This window comes from Oncorhynchus mykiss, chromosome 19 (genome assembly GCF_013265735.2).
Source record: "Oncorhynchus mykiss isolate Arlee chromosome 19, USDA_OmykA_1.1, whole genome shotgun sequence".
Lineage (NCBI taxonomy): Eukaryota > Metazoa > Chordata > Actinopteri > Salmoniformes > Salmonidae > Oncorhynchus > Oncorhynchus mykiss.
This window is the reverse complement of record NC_048583.1, coordinates 43,834,793-43,858,769: the sequence shown is the minus strand read 5'-3', so window position 1 is coordinate 43,858,769 and position 23,977 is coordinate 43,834,793. Positions and strand designations below refer to the sequence as shown.

General features: G+C 45.8%; 1 protein-coding gene across 4 annotated transcripts in view; it reads left to right on the top strand.

Annotated features, from left to right (window-relative positions):
* The window catches only part of LOC110497941 (signal-induced proliferation-associated 1-like protein 1), a 75,349-nt gene that overhangs the window by 31,290 nt on the left and 20,082 nt on the right, over positions 1-23,977 (top strand). For 2 of the 4 annotated variants that reach the window (XM_021574422.2, XM_036954888.1), the window contains exons 2-8: positions 10,116-11,715; positions 11,963-12,093; positions 13,132-13,320; positions 13,530-13,704; positions 15,892-15,995; positions 16,260-16,417; positions 19,347-19,926. In XM_021574422.2, coding sequence (XP_021430097.2) covers positions 10,269-11,715; positions 11,963-12,093; positions 13,132-13,320; positions 13,530-13,704; positions 15,892-15,995; positions 16,260-16,417; positions 19,347-19,926 — 2,784 coding nt within the window. In that variant the 5' untranslated portion in view covers positions 10,116-10,268. Of the gene's footprint in view, positions 1-10,115; positions 11,716-11,962; positions 12,094-13,131; positions 13,321-13,529; positions 13,705-15,891; positions 15,996-16,259; positions 16,418-19,346; positions 19,927-23,977 lie in introns of those variants that run through there. The other 2 variants (XM_021574424.2, XM_021574423.2) reach the window with 2 other exon arrangements.

Here is a 23,977-nt window from a genome sequence, read left to right as displayed (position 1 = left end):
TGCACAAAGTAGATATCCTTACCGACTTGCCAAATCTATAACAAGAAATTTGTGGAGTGGTTGAAAAACAAGTTTTAATGACTTTAATGACCAATCTAAGTGTATGTAAACTTCCGACTTCAACTGTAAATGCTATTAATCTCGAGAATTATTAAGCAGAACATGAATGATTTTTTATATGCACACAATGCCACCATGAGAAGTAAATAATTGTATAGGCTTTGTCAGACAGTTGATCTCAGAAGTTACACAACTTCGTGCCAAACCTCCAGCCCACCTATATACTCACCACTTTTGTTTGAAACAGATACTACTCAATTAAATGGAATTTAGAAAGTGGTGCCACCCACCCTTTATCACTGCTTTCCCCAACACAAAACAATTGACTGTGGTTGAGTAAAATCCTAGGATAGGAGGAGGAGAGAGAGAGAGAGAAGGCCCCAGCAGAGATACTGTCAGTGTCTTCGTTTGGCGGGCCTCCAGATCTGTCTTCTTCTGTAGGGTTCAGTTAATCACACTTTGTCAGTGGTTAGCTATGCTCACTGAACTGTGGCTTGCCGCTGAAGGGCTGGACCAGGGCATGCAACACCGTGGTGGTGAGCTGTGTAGCAGCTAGTAGCCACAGCGCTGCTTTGAAGTGGTAACACGCCATGCATATTGTATGTATGTCTGTGTGGTCAGTAGAGCATGTCATCACTCCAATTATTGTTTATTGTGGTGTGCTAAGTCATGTGAGAAAAGTATTCCCATGATCAAAGCTGATATAATTGGCGCTGATTGTGAAACCAAAGGGGATGATTATGACAGTTTCGGGGGAACTTTGGGTATGTGGCTGTTTTCTTTGTAACTTTGAACAGGTCGTCTGGATCGGACAGTCTCCACCTTTTACTTGCCTTTATCTGTCACACACTCATCACTTCCTACATTGATGAAATTTGTGAAATTCCAGCCCGCCCGCCTGCAGTTTTGTGCGGGTGTATCGTTATCATTTGTCTGCTTCCGCGAGGCATGTGTGTTTTTCTCAGGAGGTGTCAGATTCTCTGTTTGCTCCAACAGAAAGGTTGCTACTTGGTCTGCAGCCAGCTGCACAGAGTGAGTGAGGAGGAGGGTTGTGTACAGTATATGTGCCTCTGCTCTGTTTGTGGGCCTCACCTCTTGTTTTTCTACAGAACTACAGAAGTAAGCCTTGTGTGGGAGAGACTATACTCTGAGTGTACAAAACATTAGGGACACCTGAAAGCGATGATCCCTGATTGATGTCACTTCTTAAATCCACTTCAATCGGTGTAGATGAAGGGGAGGGGACAGGTTAAAGAAGGATGTTCAAGCCTTGAGACAATTGAGACATGGATTGTGTTTGTGTGCCGATTCAGAGAGTGAATGAGCAAGACAAAATATTTCAGTGCCAGGCGCACCGGTTTAGTGTGTCAAGAACTGCCGCTCTGCTGCGGTTTTAACGCTCAACAGTTTCCTGTGTGCATCAAGAATGGTCCACCACCCAAAGGACATCAAGCCAACTTGACACAACTGAGGGAAGCACTGGAGTCAAAACGGGCCAGCATCCCTGTGAAATGCTTTAAACACCTTGTAGAGTCCATGCCCCGATAAATTGAGGCTGTTCTGAGGGCAAAGGGAGTGTGTTCCTAATGTTTTGTATCTATCTATCCCCTCTCTATCTCTCCCTCCCTTACCTACCCCCCTTCTCCCTCTTTCTGTTCTCCCCTAACCCCTCCTTCTCTCTATCTCTCTGTCTCTCTCTATCTCTCCCTCCCCTATCCCCTCCTTCTCTCTATCTCTCCCTCCCCAAACTCCCCCTTCTCTCTCTCTGTCTCCCCCGCTCTCTATCTCTCCCTCCCCTAACCCCTCTCCCTCGCTCTCTCTCTCTCTCTCTCTCCCCCTCTCTCTCTCTCCCCGCTCTCTATCTCTCCCTCTACTAACCCCTCCTTCTCTCTCTCTCTCTCTCTCTCTCTCTCTCTCTCTCTCAATTCAATTCAAGGGGCTTTATTGGCATGGGAAACGTGTTAACATTGCCAAAGCAAGTGAGGTAGATAATATACAAAAGTGAAATAAACAATAAAAATTAACAGTAAACATTACACATACAGAAGTTTCAAAACAATAAAGACATTACAAATGTCATATTATATATATACATATATACAGTGTTGTAACAATGTACAAATAGTTAAAGTACACAAGGGAAAATAAATAAGAATAAATATGGGTTGTATTTACAATGGTGTTTGTTCTTCACTTGGTTGCTCTTTTCTTGTGGCAACAGGTCACAAATCTTGCTGCTGTGATTGCACACTGTGGAATTTCACCCAGTAGATATGGGAGTTGATCAAAATTGGATTTGTTTTCGAATTCTTTGTGGATCTGTGTAATCTGAGGGAAATATGTATCTCTAATATGGTCATACATTGGGCAGGAGGTTAGGAAGTGCAGCTCAGTTTCCACCTCCTTTTGTGGGCAGTGTGCACATAGCCTGTCTTCTCTTGAGAGCCAGGTCTGTCTACGGCGGCCTTTCTCAATAGCAAGGCTATGCTCACTAAGTCTGTACATAGTCAAAGCTTTCCTTAAGTTTGGGTCAGTCACAGTGGACAGGTATTCTGCCTCTGTGTACTCTCTGTTTAGGGCCAAATAGCATTCTAGTTTGCTCAGTTTTTTTGTTAATTCTTTCCAATGTGTCAAGTAATTATCTTTTTGTTTTCTCATGATTTGGTTGGGTCTAATTGTGCTGCTGTCCTGGGGCTCTGTGGGGTGTGTTTGTGTTTGTGAACAGAGCCCCAGGACCAGCTTCTCCAGGTTCATCTCTCTGTAGGTGATGGCTTTGTTATGGAAGGTTTGGGAATCGCTTCCTTTTAGGTGGTTGTAGAATTTAACAGCTCTTTTCTGGATTTTGATAATTATATAATTGCATTATTTGGTGTTCTACGTTGTACATTTTTTTGCAGAATTCTGCATGCAGAGTCTCAATTTGGTGTTTGCCCCATTTTGTGAAGTCTTGGTTGGTGAGCGGACCCCAGACCTCACATCCGTAAAGGGCAATGGGCTCTATGACTGATTCAAGTATTTTTAGCCAGATCCTAATTGGTATGTTTAAATCTCTCTCTCCCTCTCTCTCTCTCTGTCTCTCCCCGCTCTCTATCGCTCCCTCCCCTAACCCCTCCTTCTCTCTCTGTCTCTTCCCGCTCTCTATCTCTATCTCTCCCTCCCCTAACCCCTCTCTCTCTCCCCTAACATCTCTCTCCCTCTCCCCTAACCCCTCTCTCTCTCCCTCTCTCTCCTAACCCCTCTTCCTCTCTCTCTCCCTCTCTCCCCTAACCTCTCCCCTAACCTCTCTCTCTCTCCCTCTCTCCCCTAATCACTCTCCCTCTCTCCCCTAACCTCTCTCCCCTAACCTCTCTCCCTCTCCCTCTCTCCCCTAACCTCTCTCTCTCTCTCTGTCTCTCTCTGTCTCTGACTTTCATTCGGTCTTCTTAGTGGGCCCTACACAGTCAGGACCAGCCTCTTATCAAGGGCTTCTCTGTGCTGGAGAGGAATCCCAGTCTTCCACAGGACAGAGGGAACTTTGTGCCAGCTGAGCAGGGCACTGGGAAACAGCTAGAGGTCTCCTGGACATTCCCAGACATGTTGTGGGTTCTCTCATAGGGCATAGCTTGGCCTCCATGGTGCTCAGGCCGACCAACAGGAGTGTGCCTCTCATCATTTTAAGCTGGCATCAGTGAGCCCTGGCTGTAAGTTGCCTTGGTAACTTCTACAGAATGTGCCCTCACAAGGAAATCACAAGGAAATGACCACATTTGTTTTGCTTTCTACTGCAGTTTTTTATCTGTGAGTGTGTTAGCTGTTACCGGAAGCTTTTAGAATACCTTAAAAAAAGGTGCTTTTTATAATCCATTCCCCATCTCAGTGCTATGTGTCCTCGGCAGTGGTTTTGATGTTGTGTACTTGGTGAACCAGTATCTGTGCGTTAGAGACCTCTCTAACGCCCAGAAAACTCCCATTCACCAGCTCTGCAAGTGTTATTGTGTCAAAATACATTTGTTGATCACCAAATATACTTAAATACTTAAATATGGTTAATGTTCTTGGTAACTGGGTCTATCTGTGAATGTGCTTCATAACACAGTAGTGAGAAATAGCAGTCTTCAACGTCAACTTTTTGTACCAATGGGAAATGGATTCATGGCTTTCCCACCTGCATAAATACATGTAGCAACTTTCCTGCAGTCAGTGACCAAAAGCGGCCTCTGGCCTCATGGGTGGAATGCTATTAATATGTTTCAGAATTTAAATGATATATATATATTTTTACGACAAAGATGTTTCAATGGTTTTGTTATATTTCAGTTTTCTGTAATATTGGGATGCAACCTCAAAATGGAATACAACTATTTTTTTTAATGCCATAACCATGTGTGTGAGATATATACAGTACCTTTGTTTCAAAGTAGATTTGTGTAAGACTACCAAGAATCACTCTGTGTGGCCCTGATTTACAGAGACTCGTTCCGAATGGACCCGAGGACAGTCAGACTCGTTCCGTGGAAAAAAGACCCAAACAGACCCGTGCTGGTTCGGATCCGAGAGACCTGTTCGGATCCGAAGGACCTGTTCGGATCCGAGAGACCTGTTCGGATCCGAGGGACCTGTTCGGATCCGAGGGACCTGTTCGGATCCGAGGGACCTGTTCAGATCTGAGGGACCTGTTCAGATCCGAGAGTAGAAATATAGAGTGAAAGAAACCTCCGACTGGGTGCTGCCATCGCCATCAATAAACAAGCGATATTGGCCAAATATTGAGTTGCAAGTGTCTGACACAGATTACAAGCTTGAGCAGTTCTCATCACACAAACACTACATGAACAGAGGACAGGTCCAATTGGGTCCAGTCGGTAAATCAGTTTTAATATCACATTCCCAACACCCGTGGTAATTATATCAGACCCGACCAAGAGCCAAGACAAAAGTTTGGAAAAGTAAGGCTATATTACTCTAGCAGCACACAGGGCTTTGTGCCCTGGCTGGCCCATCCAGTCTTAATCTCCCCAGAGGCAGCCATGATGACATCACCGCTGTCTCTCTGTCTGAGTGGTGCAGCATAATACTCATCTGTCCTCAGGCTCATTGGAGCAGCTGGGAAGTCAGTGCCCCAATTACAGGAAGTTAACCTCACTTAGTGGACAGACTCACAGTGCCTCGACATGTCCCACAGACCTGCTAAAATAGACAACTGATAGGGAGAAGGGACTACTGTATGGGGTGGGGTGGGAAGTGTCAGTCAGAAGCTTCATTCACCTCTCCCCTCCACCCCGCCCAGACTAATCTGACAGTCCCATGAATTCGGGCCCTCCAAATGTCTGTCAGCAGCCAGATTTAGGCCTGTGGCTGTGTTTCGGCTGCGGTGGTTGTGTGTGTTGTGGTTCTGTTAATATGTCCGTGTAGATACTGCTCTGTGCTGCAGCAGCCAACCAGGCAGGCAGCAGGCCCAAAGCTGCAGTGATTGAAATTCAGAGTGCAAACAGGGCAAGGTTTCCCATGCCACAGCGGAATACCATCCATTAGAGAAGAACACTAGCCGCAGAGCCCGGCCAGGTGATGGAGGTCATGTGCTGTGAGCACGACCAACCGCAGGCTCCATTACACTATTCATTTGGAGGTTGGATTTCATCATTCATAATATGACTTCTAACAGTCAATTGTGACACTGATGTGGAATAATGAATTTATGCTATGCTAGTTTTGGTAACTGTCTGCTGCAGGAGCAAATTACAGTGTATTTTAAAATATAGACATAGAGCCTGAAATAGAGTGAGTCTGTATCTGTCTGAGCAGTATTCATGTGAGGGAATCCAGTTGGTTTGTTTAGAATGGGAATCATTTATCTTAATCTGGCTGCAAGCTTTATGCTACTTAGACTACTAGATCCAATAAGATTTGGGGCACATCAGGAGGGTGTATAATATGCACAGATTTAGGAGTTTTTGTTGTTGTCAAAAACTCCCTCGTCAACTCAACGTGCATATCAGCTCAACGGGGAGGCTCAGCCTGGAGCGCTATGTACTCTCTAGAAACTGTAGTATGAGTATACGGTGCATTGACTTTTTCCACATTTTGTTACATTACAACTTTATACTAAAATGGATTCAATAGTTTTTCCCCCCCTCAACAATCTACACACAGTACTCCATGATGACAAAGCAAAAACAGGTTTTTAGACATTTTTGCAAATGTATAAATAAAATTACAACTGAAATATCACATTTACATAAGTATGCAGACCCTTTACTCAGTAATTTGTTGAAGAACCTTTGGAAGTGGTTACAGCCTTGAGTCTTCTTGGGTATGATGCTACAGGCTTGTCACACCTGTGTTTAGGGAGTTTGTCTCATTCTTCTCTGCAGATCCTCTCAAGCTCTGTCAGGTTGGATGGGGAGTGTCGCTGTACAGCTATTTTCAGGTCTCTCCAGAGATGTTCGATCGGGTTCAAGTCCAGGCTCTGGCTGGGCCACTCAAGGACATTCAGAGACTTGTCCCGAAGCCACTCCTGTGTTGTCTTGGCTGTGTGCTTAGGGTCATTGTCCTGTTGGAAGGTGTCTGAGGTCCTGAGTGCTCTGGAGCAGATTTTCATTAAGTATCTGTCTGTACTTTGCTCCGTTCATCTTTACCTTGACCCTGACTAGTCTCCCAGTCCCTGCCACTGAAAAACATTCTCATAGCATGATGCTGCCACCAAAATGCATCACTGTAGGGATGGTGCCAGGTTTCCTCCAAACGTGATGCTTGACATTCAGGCCAAAGAGTTCAATCTTGGTTTCATCAGACCAGAGAATCTTGTTTGTCATCGTCTGAGACTCTTATGGTGCCTTAATTAATGCAAATTAATTACTTAAAAATCATACAATGTGATTTTCTGGATTTTTGTTTTAGATTCCGTCTCTCACAGTTGAAGTGTACCTATGATAAAAAATTACAGACCTCTACATGCTTTGTAAGTGGGAAAACCTGCAAAATCGGCAGTGTATAAAATAATTGTTCTCCCCACTGTACCTTTGACTATTGGATGAACTTATAGGCACTTTAGTATTGCCAGTGTAATAGTATAGCTTCCATCCCTCTCTTAGCCCCTAACTGGGCTCGAACCAGGAACACATAGACAGCAGCCATCCTCGAAGCAGCGTTACCCATGCAGAGCAAGGGGAACAACTACTCCAAGTCTCAGAGCGAGTGACGTTTGAAACGCTATGAGCGCGCACCCCGCTAACTAGCTAGCCATTTCACATCGGTTACACCAGTCTAATCTCGGGAGTTGATAGGCTTGAAGTCATAAACAACGCAATGCTTGAAGCATTGCGAAGAGCTGCTGGCAAAATGCACAAAAGTGCTGTTTGAATTAATGCTTATGAGCCTGCTGGTGCCTACCACCGCTCAGTCAGACTGCTCTATCAAATCATAGACTTAGTTATAACATAATAACACACAGACATACAAGCCTTTGGTCATTAATATGGTCGAATCCGGAAAATATAATTTAGAAAACCAAACGTTTATTATTTCAGTGAAATACGTAACCGTTCCGTATTTTATCTAACGTGTGGCATCCAAATCTAAATATTCCTGTTACATTGCACAACCTTCAATGTTATGTCATAATTATGTAAAATTCTGGCAAATTAGTTCGCAATGAGCCAGGCGTCCCAAACTGTTGCATATACCCTGACTCTGCGTGCAATGAACGCAAGAGAAGTGACACAATTTCACCTGGTTAATATTGCCTGCTAACCTGGATTTCTTTTAGCTAAATATGCAGGTTTAAAAATATATACTATTGACTTTAAGAAAGGCATTGATGTTTATGGTTAGGTACACGTTGGAGCAACGACAGTCCTTTTTCGCAAATGCGCACTGCATCGATTATATGCAACGCAGGACACGCTAGATAAACTAGTAATATCATCAACTGTGTGTAGTTATAACTAGTGATTATGATTGATTGATTGATTGTTTTTTATAAGATAAGTTTAATGATATCTAGCAACTTACCTTGGCTTCTTACTGCATTCGCGTAACAGGCAGGCTCCTCGTGAAGCAGGTGGTTAGAGCATTGGACAAGTTAACCGTAAGGTTGCAAGATTGAATCCCTGAGCTGACAAGGTGAAAATCTGTCGTTCTGCCCCTGAACAAGGCAGTTAACCTACCGTTCCTAGGCCGTCATTGAAAATAAGAATGTGTTCTTAACTGACGTGCCTAGTTAAATAAAGGTGTTAAAAATAAAACAAATCGGTGTCCAAAAATACCGATTTCCGATTGTTATGAAAACTTGAAATCGGCCCTAATTAATCAGCCATTCCAATTAATCGGTCGACCTCTACAATGTAGTTTTGTTTTGGTTCCTAATGTATTTTGTTCACAATATTATATTGGGTGCAGTGTGCAAATTGTGCTCTTTTCAGAGTGACCGTTTGACCCATCTCCCTGGGGTCACTGGCTTACAGTAGCAGCGCTGATGGCTCCTGGGTAATATGAACTGGTTGTGTGGAAAATGTATACATTTTTTGTGTTCAGTGGTTCTTGGTGGCAGAAGCATTTGTTTGTACTGCCTTTGATTTTCCATCAGCTTGTAATCATTTTCGACACACATTGAGGATATAACATGCTTAGAGAATGTGTTTATATTTTTGGTGTCTCATCAGGTAAATCAATTACTGTTCAGATCAATGTCCATTTTCCCAGAATTTTTGACTGTCTGTGAATGTGTAAAGTTGACACAGATGTTTTCCTTGTGTAAATGTGCCTGGCATGGATAAAGCCCATCACAGCATTGACATCCAGTGGCTAATGTAATCACAGCTTGTGTGCTGCAGGACTGACTGAGAGGAACCTTAATCTCTCCCAGTTTCTCGCTGCCAAATTGGCTCAATCTGCCAGGGAGAAACATCACTGAGTTCTCTGCTGCCGCCTTTCAAAGGGCCTTTTTTGATGTGGGCTCGAGGTGTTTGATCCAGTATACTGGATCTCAGCATTTTGATTTGGTGAGTCTGCTGTCCACAGCATGTGAAGGGACTTCAGAGAGATCAGTAGTCCAGCTCAGTGACAGAGAGTGGGAATTGAGAGCCCTGCCTCCAGCTGAACAGACTGTACTCTGTACACATTGTAGATCGAAATTTCATGATTTTTGTAACACCTTATAAGTAATTACATAAGTATGTTTCTATTGGTTTATTGAATGACCTAATAATCTACTTTGGGAATTCATTTGAGGAATTTAATGATGAGGTTTAAGGCATCATTTTGCTCAGGTTGGAGAAAATAATTACAACTTTTTGGATTTGGCTGAACTTTCATGTTCCACCCCAGACGTTTATGCTGAAATTGGTTTGAAAAGGTTAGAGCCGTTATCTGGAATTGAACATGTCAGCAACTTCTAACTGAGTCAGAAAGCCGTTAGGCAAAAATCACATCCAAATATGACTCTGCAGGCAGGTTTGTGAAATCCAGATATCCTTTTCAATCCTGTAGAATAGAAATGTCGGCACATTTGTAATGCTGTCCTGGAGTTTCTAAAAGCAGCTAGCTGACTGACTTTGTCCCCCCGGACATGTCATGAGAAAGCACATCTGGAAAACCCTGAAATGTAAAAAAAAAAAAAAATGTGCAAATGCTTCCAGATACATTTTTTGTTCTGCAGCCATTTTCATACTCCCACACAGTCAGATGATTAGACTTGGAGAACATTAGCTTGCTTGCCTCAAGGCCCAAAGAGAGAGTAGGTAGTAAGACTCAGTCCAGTACTTTCCACTGTGCTGCCTGCTAGCCTGCTATAAAACCTAGGAGGATGGCGGAGGCCACATCAGTAACAGAGTACTGTACACAGCAGGCAATTAGCAGGCAGGGATCCTGTGTCACTGTGTAATTGTTTACCTATCCAGACCAGATCTATATGTTTGTATTATCCAACACCAGTCAGTCAGTTTACTGTACATTCCCCAACTGTTTCCTCTCTTCGCCTAGTTAGAGAAAGTTGGTGTCAATATGAAATGAGAGGCTGTGCAATTATTGAGTTTACAGTATGTTCTAATACAAAAACTCTGTTTATTTCACGGTTGTAGCCAGTTGGAGCAAGATGAGCACCCAGTGGATTGGCAGACAGACAGAGCTGTAGGGTCAGTATGGAAGCCTGAACATTGAGCAACCAGCTCCACAGTCAGCCTAGCCATGCCCTGCTGCTGAGTGCCCTGGTGACCAGCCCTGGCCTTGGCACCATGACCAGTCTGAAGCGCCCACCCATGGAGCGCATCGTCGGGGGTTCTATCCCTGCCTCTGACGAGTTCTACACCCGCCATGTTCGCCTGGCCAACGGAGGGGCACGTACAGACAGCGCCCACCTTCAAGTGGGCCTGGGGGTGCCCAAAATGGGGGTGCGGGCACGGGTTGCCGAATGGCCCCCGAGGAAGGACTTGGGAGCTCTGTGGCAAGTTACCATGGAGCCAGACTCCCCAGCCCTGGCCGGAGGGGGGCAGAGCCACCTGAAACTCGGTCACCTGATGAGCCCCCAGGACTCCTCCATGCTCCGCAACATCCAGAACACACTGAAGAGTAAAACCCAGGGGGCCAGCTACAGCCCAGACAGCCACTACCTGTCCCCGGGAGACTACAGAGTCCCATCCCACAGGAACACCGGCCGCATCCGCCAGCGCAGCAACAGTGACATCACCATCAGTGAGCTGGACGGTGGGTGGGACAGTGGGGAGGACTTGGGCTCCTCAGGGGCCAAGTGGTCCCCTCTACACAGAGAGTATGGCAGTACCTCCTCTATAGACCAGCACGGGGCGTCAGGGGAGAGTTTTTTTGAGATGCTGAAGGGCTACCAGGGAGTGAAGCCTGACCAGCGCAGCCCTGCCCCAGACAGACTAGAGGATCTGCTGACTGCTGGACTCAAGCAGGCCTCAATAGAACTACATGAGGAGACTAGTGAGAACCAGGCATCCAGCAGAGTCAAGGAGAGAGAGAAGCCCCCAAAGAGACGCTCCAAGTCTGAGACAGGGGGCGAGTCTATATTCCGGAAGCTACGCGGCGTGAGGGGGGAATCTGACTCGCCCCGAGCAGGGTCTGATGCTGAGGACGGCCGTTCAGACGATGGGGTCACCCCCCTCAAGTCCTGGGTCTGCCAGAGGGGCTTCTCCCACTACGACGTGCAGAGCATGATGTTTGACCTGAAAAAGGTAATCCAGAGCAGGCAGATGGCGGCAGTGAAGAGGAAGAACACCACCACGGGGGCATCTGCTGCAGCTGCAGCCTCCACCACCTCCACCGTGTCCTCCACCCAGAGCCTGGCCTATAGCTCCCCCACTGGCAGTCAGGAGGAGCTCAGCACCGGGGCCAGGGACAGCCCCAGCATGGACTGCGGGGATGAGCAGAGCAATGAACTGCTCCTCAACTGCCCCTGCTTCTGCAACGAGATTGGGGCCACCTGCAGGCGCAGGGCAGGGGGCGGTCCCCCCAGACAGGGAAGTGGGGGCTCAGGGACCCTGGGAGGCGAGAACAGACTGTTTGAGTTGTCCCTCAGCGCCCACTGCACTAACGCTGGGGTGGCAGTGCTGGAGGGGCCCAAGGACAACCCCAGTGCCCTCGGTGATCGGGGCAAACACTACATCGTAGAACACGTGGACCTGGGAGCCTACTACTACAGGAAGTTCTTCTACCTTAGAGGTGAGAACATACACGATGCAGAACATACACAATGAAACTTATTCTGTTCAAACATTATACAGTACATGAAGAACTATAACACTAGAATGTAAAACATAAACAAACAGTCTTACACAGCCCATCGTTTAATACAGTTACCAAATTCAAGTGTATGTTTATACATAGTTGGAAAGGTTATTTTATTTCACTTTACCCCCCTTTCTCCCTATCCTCCCTCTCTCTCTCCCTCCCTCTCTCCCTCCCTCAGAACACTGGAACTACTTTGGGATGGACGAGGCTCTGGGTCCGGTGGCTGTGAGTCTGCGCAGGGAGAAACAGGAGGAGCACAAAGAGCACGGCCAGCAGTACAACTACCGGGTCATCTTCAGAACCTCAGAGGTCAGACAGCTAGCCTTCTGACATTACAACCACTCTCCCTAGATCATGTCACTTATTACATGATCAAAGATTCCCTTAGTATAGGGGTGTCAAACTCATGTTAATGACTCCTGCTAGATAGATAGAGATTTCTGTTGTTTTAAAATCATGTCACATTGATTGTCTGTAGATTTGTTTTTCTGTAGATCAGTCCCTCTCCCCTATCTCTGTCTGCCTGGTAGGTTCACATTATGTAAGAAGCCCAGAGAGCCATCAGCTGTCCTCTCGGATCAGCTCTGTGTATAGAAACTATAGATACTGCTCTCATCCTCCACACATCTCAATGCTACACAACTTCAAACCACTATAGAGAACTCTTCTTTTACATTTCACTGGAAAGTCATGGCCACTTTTAGTTGGAAGGTCATGCTTTTTGTTATGGAGTGACTGTGAAACTGCACCATTTCCTTCCCAGCTATAGATTTCAGACACCTGCCTTGGAGTGTTCAGAGAGGGTTCTTGGGGGTTTTCCCCCGGTTGGATGGTGGACAGGTGTGTGTGATTAGACCCTCCAGCTCTGTGAGAGACATCCCGGGACCCCAGGGCCCCAAACATGGGGAACACTGGACGTTTGTTAGGGTCCTCTCCGAGGGGTGGGGGAGAGAAAGTTCCCCTCCGTTCCAGCTGCACATAATAGCAAAGTGATTGAGTTCACTGCCGCTGCTGAACACAATGCACACTCTGTGTAAACATTATGCTTCGCTGAACAACCCCCACTCCACCCTCCTCTTCCTACTTCCCCCAGGCCAAAAGTTTGATTCATAACTGAGCTTTGTTCTTTTCTGTTGCTTTATGTCAGATTCTTTTAGCTAAATAGTTATAAACTTACTCAGGAGATGTTATGGTGTTTGGGAAGCAGAACTGACATGTTCATATTGTTCCATCTTAAACAGTTTGTTCCATCTTGAAAATAAAATTCCATGAACTGGTGATTCCTGAGGCACCTACCTCCACTTACACTTCTCTCTCTTCCTCTCCTCCTTTTATCCCTCTATCTAGTTGACCACACTCCGGGGGTCTATTCTGGAGGACGTTGTCCCCTCGTCCTCTAAGCATGGCACTACTCGCGGTCTGCCCCTGAAGGAGGTGTTGGAGCACCTGCTACCAGAGCTGGACGTGCCCTGCCTCCGCCTGGCCCTCAACACGCCCAAGGTCACAGAACAGCTGATGAAACTGGACGAACAGGGGGTAGGAGGATACACACTCACATGACATAAAAAGACTCGCTGAATAGCCCTGAGTCATGCCACAGCTGTATGTTGTTAATGGGGCAGTTGTCATTTTTCATAGATGGCAGACCTTTAGTTGTCTCTACTATTGGCACTATAACATATTTTCTGTAGTTCTGCACTGCAAAAATGTCTTAACATTATAACTCCCCCCATCCTCCTCTCTAGTTGAGTTTCCAGGTGAAGGTGGGGGTGATGTACTGCAGGGCGGGGCAGAGCAGTGAGGAGGAGATGTACAACAATGAAATGGCGGGCCCTGCCCTGGAAGAGTTCCTACAGCTGCTAGGGGAGAGAGTCCGCCTCAAAGGCTTTACCAAGTACCGCGCCCAGCTTGACATCAAGAGTACGCTCACACACACACACACACACACACACACGCACGCATGCACGCACGCAGCGTGCGTTTAAAAGAGTGATTGGTATTTTTATTTGACCAAGGATGCAGCGTGACAGGCTCCTGTGTGGGAACCTCTCTGACCCTCTCTCTGACCTCCACCCCAGGTCTCACAGCATGAATTATGAGTCCTTCTGTAGGATCTGCTTACTATCTGCTGTAGGTGGTGCTCTGCTCTGCTTTGCATGTAAGCAGCTACTGGTTTGGGGGTAATCTCTGTAATCTAGAGAGCCTTTCCTGTCCCGTCTCTCACATGTTTTATGTTCAATCCCGTTTACTTCATGTAGCCTGTCTTGTAAACCCCTCATTTCCCCTGGCTTGTCTTATCCACTATACCTGTTCCTCTGACCAACCCTTCCTCATACCCCTAGCTCTCTCTCTTTTCTCCCTCCCTCCCTCCTTTTGTCTCTGGTGTATTGAGGACTAAATCAGGTCCGCTATGGCTGGCCCACACACTACACTACATCTTTTATATTCCTCATGAGAGCAGAGCAGGAAATGGCAGCTCGTCCCAATCATGCACTTAATTACATTTGGCTATTTTTTTCACTTCCTCTATCCATAAACTCAATGAATATGAACATTCCTATTTTGTCCATACATTTTGATTGTGATGGCTGCCTGGGTAATCTGGGTACCCAGAAACTTTTCTCCTAGGGTTATGGTAGACTGATAGGGTTATGGTAGACTGATAGGGTTATGGTAGACTGATAGGGTTATGGTAGACTGATAGGGTTATGGTAGACTGATAGGGTTATGGTAGACTGATAGGGTTATGGTAGACTGATAGGGTTATGGTAGACTGATAGGGTTATGGTAGACTGATAGGGTTATGGTAGACTGATAGGGTTATTGTAGACTGATAGGGTTATGGTAGACAGATAGGGTTATGGTAGACTGATAGGGTTATGGTAGACTGATAGGGTTATGGTAGACTGATAGGGTTATGGTAGACTGATAGGGTTATGGTAGACTGATAGGGTTATGGTAGACTGATAGGGTTATGGTAGACTGATAGGGTTATGGTAGACTGATAGGGTTATTGTAGACTGATAGGGTTATGGTAGACTGATAGGGTTATGGTAGACTGATAGGGTTATTGTAGACTGATAGGGTTATGGTAGACTGATAGGGTTATGGTAGACTGATAGGGTTATTGTAGACTGATAGGGTTATTGTAGACTGATAGGGTTATTATAGACTGATAGGGTTATGGTAGACTGATAGGGTTATTATAGACTGATAGGGTTATTGTAGACTGATAGGGTTATTGTAGACTGATAGGGTTATGGTAGACTGATAGGGTTATGGTAGACTGATAGGGTTATTGTAGACTGATAGGGTTATTGTAGACTGATAGGGTTATGGTAGACTGATAGGGTTATGGTAGACTGATAGGGTTATTGTAGACTGATAGGGTTATGGTAGACTGATAGGGTTATGGTATAATTGTCCACTCCAATGCCTGCAGTAATGCACAAGAGGCTGTGCTATATATTTAATATAGTTCCATGTGAAAAGCATTTTGTTTAAGCAACAATAGTATTGAGAGGGCTCAATCTGTATGACTGCGATGATTTGTTTTTGTTTTCCTGTCACACTATCCGGGCAGACATTGATCAGTCTACACTATCATGGCTTGTTGTTTGTGCTATGTAACAGGAGACAGTCTAGTACCAGGATCATCAACTCATTTCAGCCGCGGGCCAATTTGTTCTCGAGCGGATGGTCAGGGTGCCGGAACATAATTCCAAATAATTTGTAGACTGCAAATTGACCACAAGAAGCCAAACAGATACAATATTTCACAAAAACATATTCATTTCAAACCTTGCTTACATTTGTATATAATCACATATCTCTCTCTATTATGCGTGGGAATACTTTGGAACAGATTTCCAAATTTAAAATAACTTGTTGTTTTTAGTCTTTTATCTTTATCTCCCAATAAAATAAAATAAATAATCTTTTTTTTTTCTTGGAAAAGTTTGGAGGCCAAATATTATCACCCGTGGGCCAAATTCGGCACGCAGGCCTAAAGCACTGAGCAGATAGGTTGCTGCTGGAGGACAGAGTTGGGTTGCAGTAGCAGTACAATGAGACCTTACATTGTGGTGATCCTATCTCTTCCTCCAGCTGATTCCACTGGAACCCACTCCCTTTACACGGCCTACAGGGACTATGAGATCATGTTCCATGTGTCTACAATGCTGCCCTACACACCCAACAACAAACAACAGGTACAGAAGGGCTCTATGATATCACATAAGGAAATGACAATCAAATGACATGCATTGGGATAACATGTTATGTCATAGATGGATTCAATTATTAATCAAGTTTAATTCAAGAAGAATAAATTATGAATCAACTTTAATTCAAGAAGAATAAATTATGAATCAACTTTAATTCAAGAAGAATAAATGATTAATCAACTTTAATTCAAGAAGAATAGGATATTCATTGAGATTTTGTCATTGAGATTCCTTAATTCTGTGTTGTAGTTGCTGAGGAAGAGACACATTGGGAACGACATCGTCACCATCGTGTTCCAGGAGCCGGGAGCCCTCCCCTTCACCCCCAAGACCATCTTCTCCCACTTCCAACACGTGTTCATCATCGTCCGCGTACACAGCCCCTGCTCCGACAACACCTGCTACAGGTGAGCGTAGACCGCGGTGAAAGCGCGGTCAGACCACTAGCGACCACTAGAGGACCTGGCAGTCACAAACAACCTGGAAAGCCCCTGGTGCTACAACAGTGGTTGTTCTGAACAACTCATGCAGGTAGATAACATAAAGAGGAAGAGAACCACTGGGAGGCATGCTCACAAACCCAGATCAAATGTATTGTGTAACTATTAGCCCTACTCTCCTCTCCGCTCTCTCTCTGTAGCCAGGGTACTGTAGGCAGTGTATACATTTGTTTGATTATGGTTGACTAGGAGAGATCACCCCTGCAGCTGACTAGCTGATAGGATGGGCCCCTACTCTACTGTTCTCCTTACCCCCTGTGATCACAGAGCTCTGTGGCATCCCCCCCTACCACACATACACGCACACACACTCACTCACTCACTCACGCACTCACTCAACCCTCCTGCCTGCCACACTGCCTTGGAGCACTGGAGTCGGAGCGATCTGAAGGAGTTATCGGCATGCACATCAAGGTTTCCCTTGCTGGACGAGCGAATCAGAGGATTCTTGAGCAGCCGAGCAGTGCTCTGTCCCTCAGTGCTCACAGACCCTCCACGGGAACACTTGTACTGGCTCTGGGTCTGAGCTTAAACTCATCAAAGTTGGGCTAATTTATTCTGAACTCTCCCCTCTCCACCCCCCCAGCGCTGCCTGCTAAAGATTGGATACCCTCCTCAGCTGAAGTTATTATTTTTTAAAGGGAACATCTTTTGATTTAAAGCCAACAAGTGTCGTCGAAGAGAAGAGGCTGATTGGGAGAAATGCTGGTTTGCCTGGTTTTCCTCTTGGATGAAATGGAGAGCAGGACCCTGAAGCAGTGGAGACTCCACTCCACCCAGAGCAGCTCTCAGCTTCCAGCCTCTGGCTCAATCCCATGAATTTAATGAACATACTACAAGTTCCAAACCCTCTCTGTTCTGTTCTGCCTCCTCCAGAGAGCTGATTCGCTAGGAGCCTGATTGGTTTGAAGCCTGAGATGCCATTTCAAAGAGGAGTAAGAAACGCACAAGATCTAGCAACAGAACAACGGTTGGACGGCAGCATGAGCAGCTATAATTAGTTGGAGAAATATGTGTGTACCTGCAGTATTGTGATCAGACCAAACAGACAGGAGAGGATTCACTTCATGGATACTTCTTATTGTAATGCCTAGCCAAGTCAGGAGTGAGTAGAGGCACTACGGAAGACAAAGGTGGGTCTGGGGTGTGTGTGGGGTGTGTGTGTGTGTGGGGGGGGGGGGGGGGGGGGGGGGGAATCTGAGGTGTGATGCTGATGACCTGTGTGAAAAAGAGGGGTCAGTGGACAGAGGTTTCAGCATGTTCACAAACGCACACACACACACCTGCCCTACTGTAATTTATCTCATAGTTCAATATACATCTACTTTTTTTATTGGATCATTTATTTTGTCTTAAGTTACTGTTGCATTTTGATTGATCAGACTATATAGTAGCTTTAAATATTGATAGTGGTACAGCCTAGCGATACAGCCTAGTGATAATCTTGTGCTATCAACTGCTGTCCAAACACAGATAGATTAACTCAGCCGTATTGCTTAACGATCAGAGCTTTGTTTCGAAAAATAGGGAGTAGCCTTCTCCACTCCACTCCTCTTCCCTGTAATCTGGGGCTGGCTGAGAGTGGCCGCCTCAGTGGTAGCTGGCTTGTCAGATGTGCTGAATCTATATTTATATACGCCGGCCTGGTTTAGCGAGGCTTGGGCTGTAATGTCACATGCGATCGTTATGTTGTCTGTTTAATGGACTGAGGCTTGTCATGACTCTGACATCAGTCTACCCGAGCCTGGCCTGCAGTGGGTTTCTATAGTGCTGCTGTTCAGCCTTACCTCACCATTGTTGGGTTGTATATTGATTTGGAAGCCAATCATTGTCAATTATCTGAATCAGAACTAGGTTAGCGTTCATGTGAGTAGAAAAGAAACCTGCCATGTAGCCTGCCAAAGACGGATGTATTGTCAGTGTGTGTATGGCAAATCAGGTGGTTACCAATGGATATGAGACAGTGTTTCATTTCCAGGTCTACTTCATGACTAATGAATAGTAATTCAACTCTAGGAGGCCTATTGTGGAGCAACAATGGTAGTTGACTGGGAAGAATAGTCGGTGATCTAAGGAGAGCCTTGCCTATAGGAAGACTCACACCCTCCTTTAGGAAGACTCACACCCTCCTTTAGGAAGACTCACACCCTCCTTTAGGAAGACTCACACCCTCCTTTAGGAAGACTCACACCCTCATTTAGGAAGACTCACACCCTCCTTTAGAAATACTCACACCCTCCTTTAGGAAGACTCACACCCTCCTTTAGGAAGACTCACACCCTCCTTTAGGAAGACTCACACCCTCATTTAGGAAGACTCACACCCTCCTTTAGGAAGACTCACGCCCTCATTTATGAAGACTCACGCCCTCCTTTAGGAAGACTCACGCCCTCATTTATGAAGACTCACGCCCTCCTTTAGGAAGACTCACCCCCTCATTTATGAAGACTCACGCCCTTCTTTAGGAAGCCTCACGCCCTCCTTTACGAATACTCACGCCCTCCTTTAGGAAGACTCAATGGAACAATAGCCAAGGGAAAACTCTATAAGGATGTCACTCCTCTTATTTCCCAGCCTATTCTACTGTTTTCTGCACTCTAGGCCCAGTGTCACCAAACCAAATTAATTTCTGTCATGTGCAAAGTGTGTAAGTTCTCCCTGAGAGGATAGGTATAAGAAATATAGTAAAAGCTACATATTGCCATCTTGCTTCCTCCTATTAAATTCTCTCAGATCTAGTGCCCTGGGGATCCATTGAGATTGGGTGTAGGACTCCTTCTTTCAGTGTGCTTACTAATTAGTGACCTCTCCCTCTCTCTCTCTCTCCTCTCCCCAGAGTGGCTGTGACTCGTTCCAGGGATGTGCCCTCCTTTGGCCCCCCTATCCCCAAGGGCGTGACCTTCCCCAAGTCCAGCGTCTTCAGGGACTTCCTGCTGGCCAAGGTCATCAACGCTGAGAACGCCGCCCACAAGTCTGAGAAGTTCGGAGCCATGGCGACACGCACGCGACAGGAGTACCTGCGGGACCTGGCAGAACGTCACGTGACCGGCACGCCGGTTGAGCCCACAGGGAAATTCCCTTTCATCTCATTGGCTCACAAGCGTAGAGAGAGGGTTCGGCCATACAGTGGGGCAGAGCTACGGAGCCTGGGGGCGGTGACATGGCCGGTGCATGTAGAGGACCAGGTAGCCGGGGCGGAGAGGGAGTGTCTACTGGCCATCTCCAACGACTTCCTCATCCTATTGGACCAGGAAGCCAAAGCTGTGGTCTTCAACTGCGCCACGCGCGACGTCATTGGCTGGTCCTCGGGCAGCCCCGCCTCCATGAAGATCTACTATGAGCGTGGGGAGAGTGTGTCGCTGCGCTCCATCAACAACAACACGGAGGACTTTGGAGAGGTGGTCAAACGCCTGGAGGTCAGTAGCAGCACAGTTAGTCTGTGTATTATTACTGGCTGATGACCTAAAATAATATTTCAGACACCATCTGTTGTGACAATTACAGGTCTTTCAAGCTTCAAGCCATATAAGATATTTTCCTCACTAACAAATGTGTTATAATGAATACATCTCTAATCTCCACCTCTGACTATCCATTATGTTCAAAGGAGATACCGTATAGCTCTCAGCATTGTGGTGAAATAGCCAGTGTGACCTTATTTGGGGAGGTAGTTTAATCATTCACATGAGATTAGGCAAAGCCAGTTGTCTTCAATGAAAGATTAACGCTGTTTGCTAAGGCTTATTTAATGTTTGTGTTTAGTTAGTGTGTCAGTGTTGTAGCATAATATCCTGCTCTGGCTCTGTTGTGGTTGCCTGAAGCTCTACAGTACCAGTTAAAAGATTAGACACACCTACTCATTCCAGTTTTTCTTTATTTTTGTAAACTATTTTACATTGTAGAATAAGAGTGAAGACATTAAAACTATGAAATAACACATATGGAATCATGTAGTAACCAAAAAAGTGTTAAACAAATCAAAATATATTTTAGATTTGAGATTCTTCAAAATAGCCACCCGTTGCCTTGATGACAGTTTTGCACACTCTTGGCATTCTCTCAACCAGCTTCATGAGGTAGTCACCTGGAATGCATTTCAATTAACAGGTGTGCCTTGTTAAAAGTGCATTTGTGGAAATTCTTTCCTTCTTGCGTTTGAGCCAATCATTTGTGTTGTGACAAGGTAGGGGTGGTATACAGAAGAGCCCTATTTGGTAAAAGACCAAGTCCATATTACGGCTATGAACAGCTCAAATAAGCAAAGACAAACGACAGTCCATCTTTACTTTAAGACATGAAGGTCAGTCAATGCAGAAAATTTCAAGAACTTTCAAAGTGCAGTCGCAAAAACCATCAAGCGCTATGATGAAACTGACTCGCATGAGGACCGCCACCGGAAAGGAAGACCCAGAGTTACCTCTGCTGCAGGGGATAAGTTTATTAGAGTTACCAGCCTCAGAAATTGCAGCCCAAATAAATGCTTCACAGAGTTCAAGTAACAGACACATCTCAACAGCAACTGTTCAGAGACTGCGTGAATCATGCCTTCATGGCCGAATTGCTGCAAAGAAACCACTACAGAAGGACGCCAATAAGAAGAAGAGACTTGCTTGGGCCAAGAAACACGATCAATGGACATTAGACCAGTGGTAATAACGATCAATGGCCATTCGACCGGTGGTAATCTGTAATTTTGTCTGATGAGCCCAAATTTGATATTTTTGATTCCAACTGCCGTGTCTTTGTGAGACGTAGAGAAGGTGAACGGATGTGTGGTTTCCATCGTGATGCATGGAGGAGGAGGTGTGATGGTGTGGGGGTGCATTGCTGGTGAGACTGTTGGTGATTTATTTAGAATTCAAGGCATACTTAACCTGCATGGCTACAACAGCATTCTGCAGCAATATGCCAACAGGACAATGACCCAAAACACACCTCCAGGCTGCGTAAGGGCTATTTGACCAAGGAGAGTGATGGAGTGCTGCACAATCACCCGACCTCAACCCAATTGAGATGGTTTGGGATGAGTTGTACTGTAGAGTGAAGGAAAAGCAGCCAACAAGTGCTTAGCATGTGCGGGAACTCCTTCAAGACTGTTGTAAAAGCATTCCTCATGAAGCTGGTTGAGAGAATGCCAAGAGTGAGCAAAGCTGTCATCAAGGCAAAGGGTGGCTACCTTGAAGAATCTCAAATATAAAATATATTTGAGATTTAACACCTTTTTGGTTCCTACAAGATTCCATTGTGTTATTCCATAGTTTTGATGTCTTCATTCTTATTCTACAATGTAGAAAATAGTACAAATAAAGAAAAACCCTTGAATGAGTAGGTGTGTCCAAACTTTTGACTGGTACTGTATATTAAGTACTTTGTTACAACCTCTTTCCACCTGACGCTGGTTCAGAAGGCCAGGCAGGGTTATTACCCGTGTCTCCTTCAACACTCGCCCCTGTACACAAACACTTTAATTGAAGGGTGCTGCATCCGCTGGTGATAGATTGAATCTGTGCTGGCGTGTGTCTGTGCTGGCATGTGTATCAGATCTTTGCCATGGGGCACATTTGGGGTTTTATGGTGTGCTTTACAGTAGCAGCCAACAGAATAGTTAAGATTAAACGATTCAGACTTCAGCCAACGTTGTCTGTCTTTTGATTTCAAATAAAAGTGTGAGGTGTAGACCTGACAGTGAAATGCTTACTTACAAGCTCTTAACCAACAATGCAGTTTTAAGAAAATACCTAAACAAAGTAAGAGCTAAAGATAACAAATAATTAAAGAGAAGCAGTAAAATAACAATAGTTGGGCTGGGGGGGGGGGGGGGGGGATGCAAATAGTCTGGGTAGCCATTTGATTAGATGTTCAGGAGTCTTATGGCTGGGGGGTAGAAGCTGTTTAGAAGCCGCTCCGGTACCACTTGCCGTGCGTTATTAGAGAGAACAGTCTATGACTAGGATGGCTGGAGTCTTTGACAATTTTTAGGGCCTTCCTCTAACACCGCCTGGTATAGAGGTGCTGGATGGCAGGAAGCTTGGCACCTGTGATGTACTGGGCCGTACGCACTACCCTCCTTAGTGCCTTGGGGTCGGAGCCCGAGCAATTGCCATACCAGGCAGTGATGCAACCCGTCAGAATGGTCTCGATGGTGCAGCTGTAAAACCTTTTGAGGATCTGAGGACCAATGATAACTAAAGCCAAATTTTCTCCACTACAGCCCCGTCGATGAGCGTGCTCAGTCCTCCTTTTCCTGTAGTCCACAATCATCTCCTTTGTCTTGATCACATTGAGGGAGAGGTTGTTGTCCTTGCACCACATGCTCAGGTCTCTGACCTCCTCCCTATAGGCTGACTCATCGTTGTCGGTGATCAGGCCTACCACTGTTGTGTCATCGGCAAACTTAATGATGGTGTTGGAGTCGTGCCTGGCCGTGCAGTCATGAGTGAACAGCGAGTACAGGAGGGGACTGAGCACGCACCCCTGAGGGGCCCCTGTGTTGAGGATCAGCATGGCTGATGGGTTGTTACCTACCCTTACCACCTGGGGGCGGCCCGTCAGGAAGTCCAGGATCCAGTTGCAGAGGGAGCTGTTTAGTCCCAGGGTCCTTAGCTTAGTGATGAGCTTTGACGGCAGTATGGTGTTGAACGCTGAGCTGTAGTCAATGAATAGCATTCTCACATACGTGTTAATTTTGTCCAAGTGTGAAAGGGCAGTGTGGAGTGTGATAGAGGTTGCATCATCTGTGGTCTGTTGGGGTGGTATGCAAACTGGAGTGGGTCTAGGGTTTCTGGGATAATGGTGTTGATGTGGACTATGACCAGCCTTTCAAAGCATTTCATGGCTACAGACGTGAGTGCTACGGGTCGATAGTCATTTAGGCAGGTTACCTTAATGTTCTTGGGCACAGGGACTATGGTGGTCACCTTGAAACATGTTGGTATTACAGCCTCAGACAGGGAGAGGTTGAACTTGTCAGTGAAGACATTTGCCATTTGGTCTGCGCATACTCGGAGACCACGTCCTGGTAATCCGTCTGGCCTTGTGGCCTTGTGAATGTTGACCCGTTTAAAGGTCTTACTCACATTGGCTGCAGAGAGCATGATCACACAGTCATCCGGAACAGCTGATGCTCTCATGCATGTTTTAGTGTTACTTGCCTCGAGGCGAGCATAGAGGTTATTTAGCTTGTCTGGTAGGCTCGTGTCACTGGGCAGCTCTCGGCTGTGCTTCCCTTTGTAGTCTGTATTGGTTTGCAAGCCCTGCCACATCCGACGAGCGTCAGAGACGGTGTAGTACGATTTGATCTTAGTCCTATATTGATGCTTTGCCTGTTTGATGGTTCATCAGAGGGCATAGCGGGATTTCAAAGCTTCCGGGTTAGAGTCCTTGAGTCCCGCTCCTTGAATGTGGCAGCTCTACCCTTTAGCTCAGTGCGAATGTTGCCTGTAATCCATGGCTTTCTGGTTGGGGTAT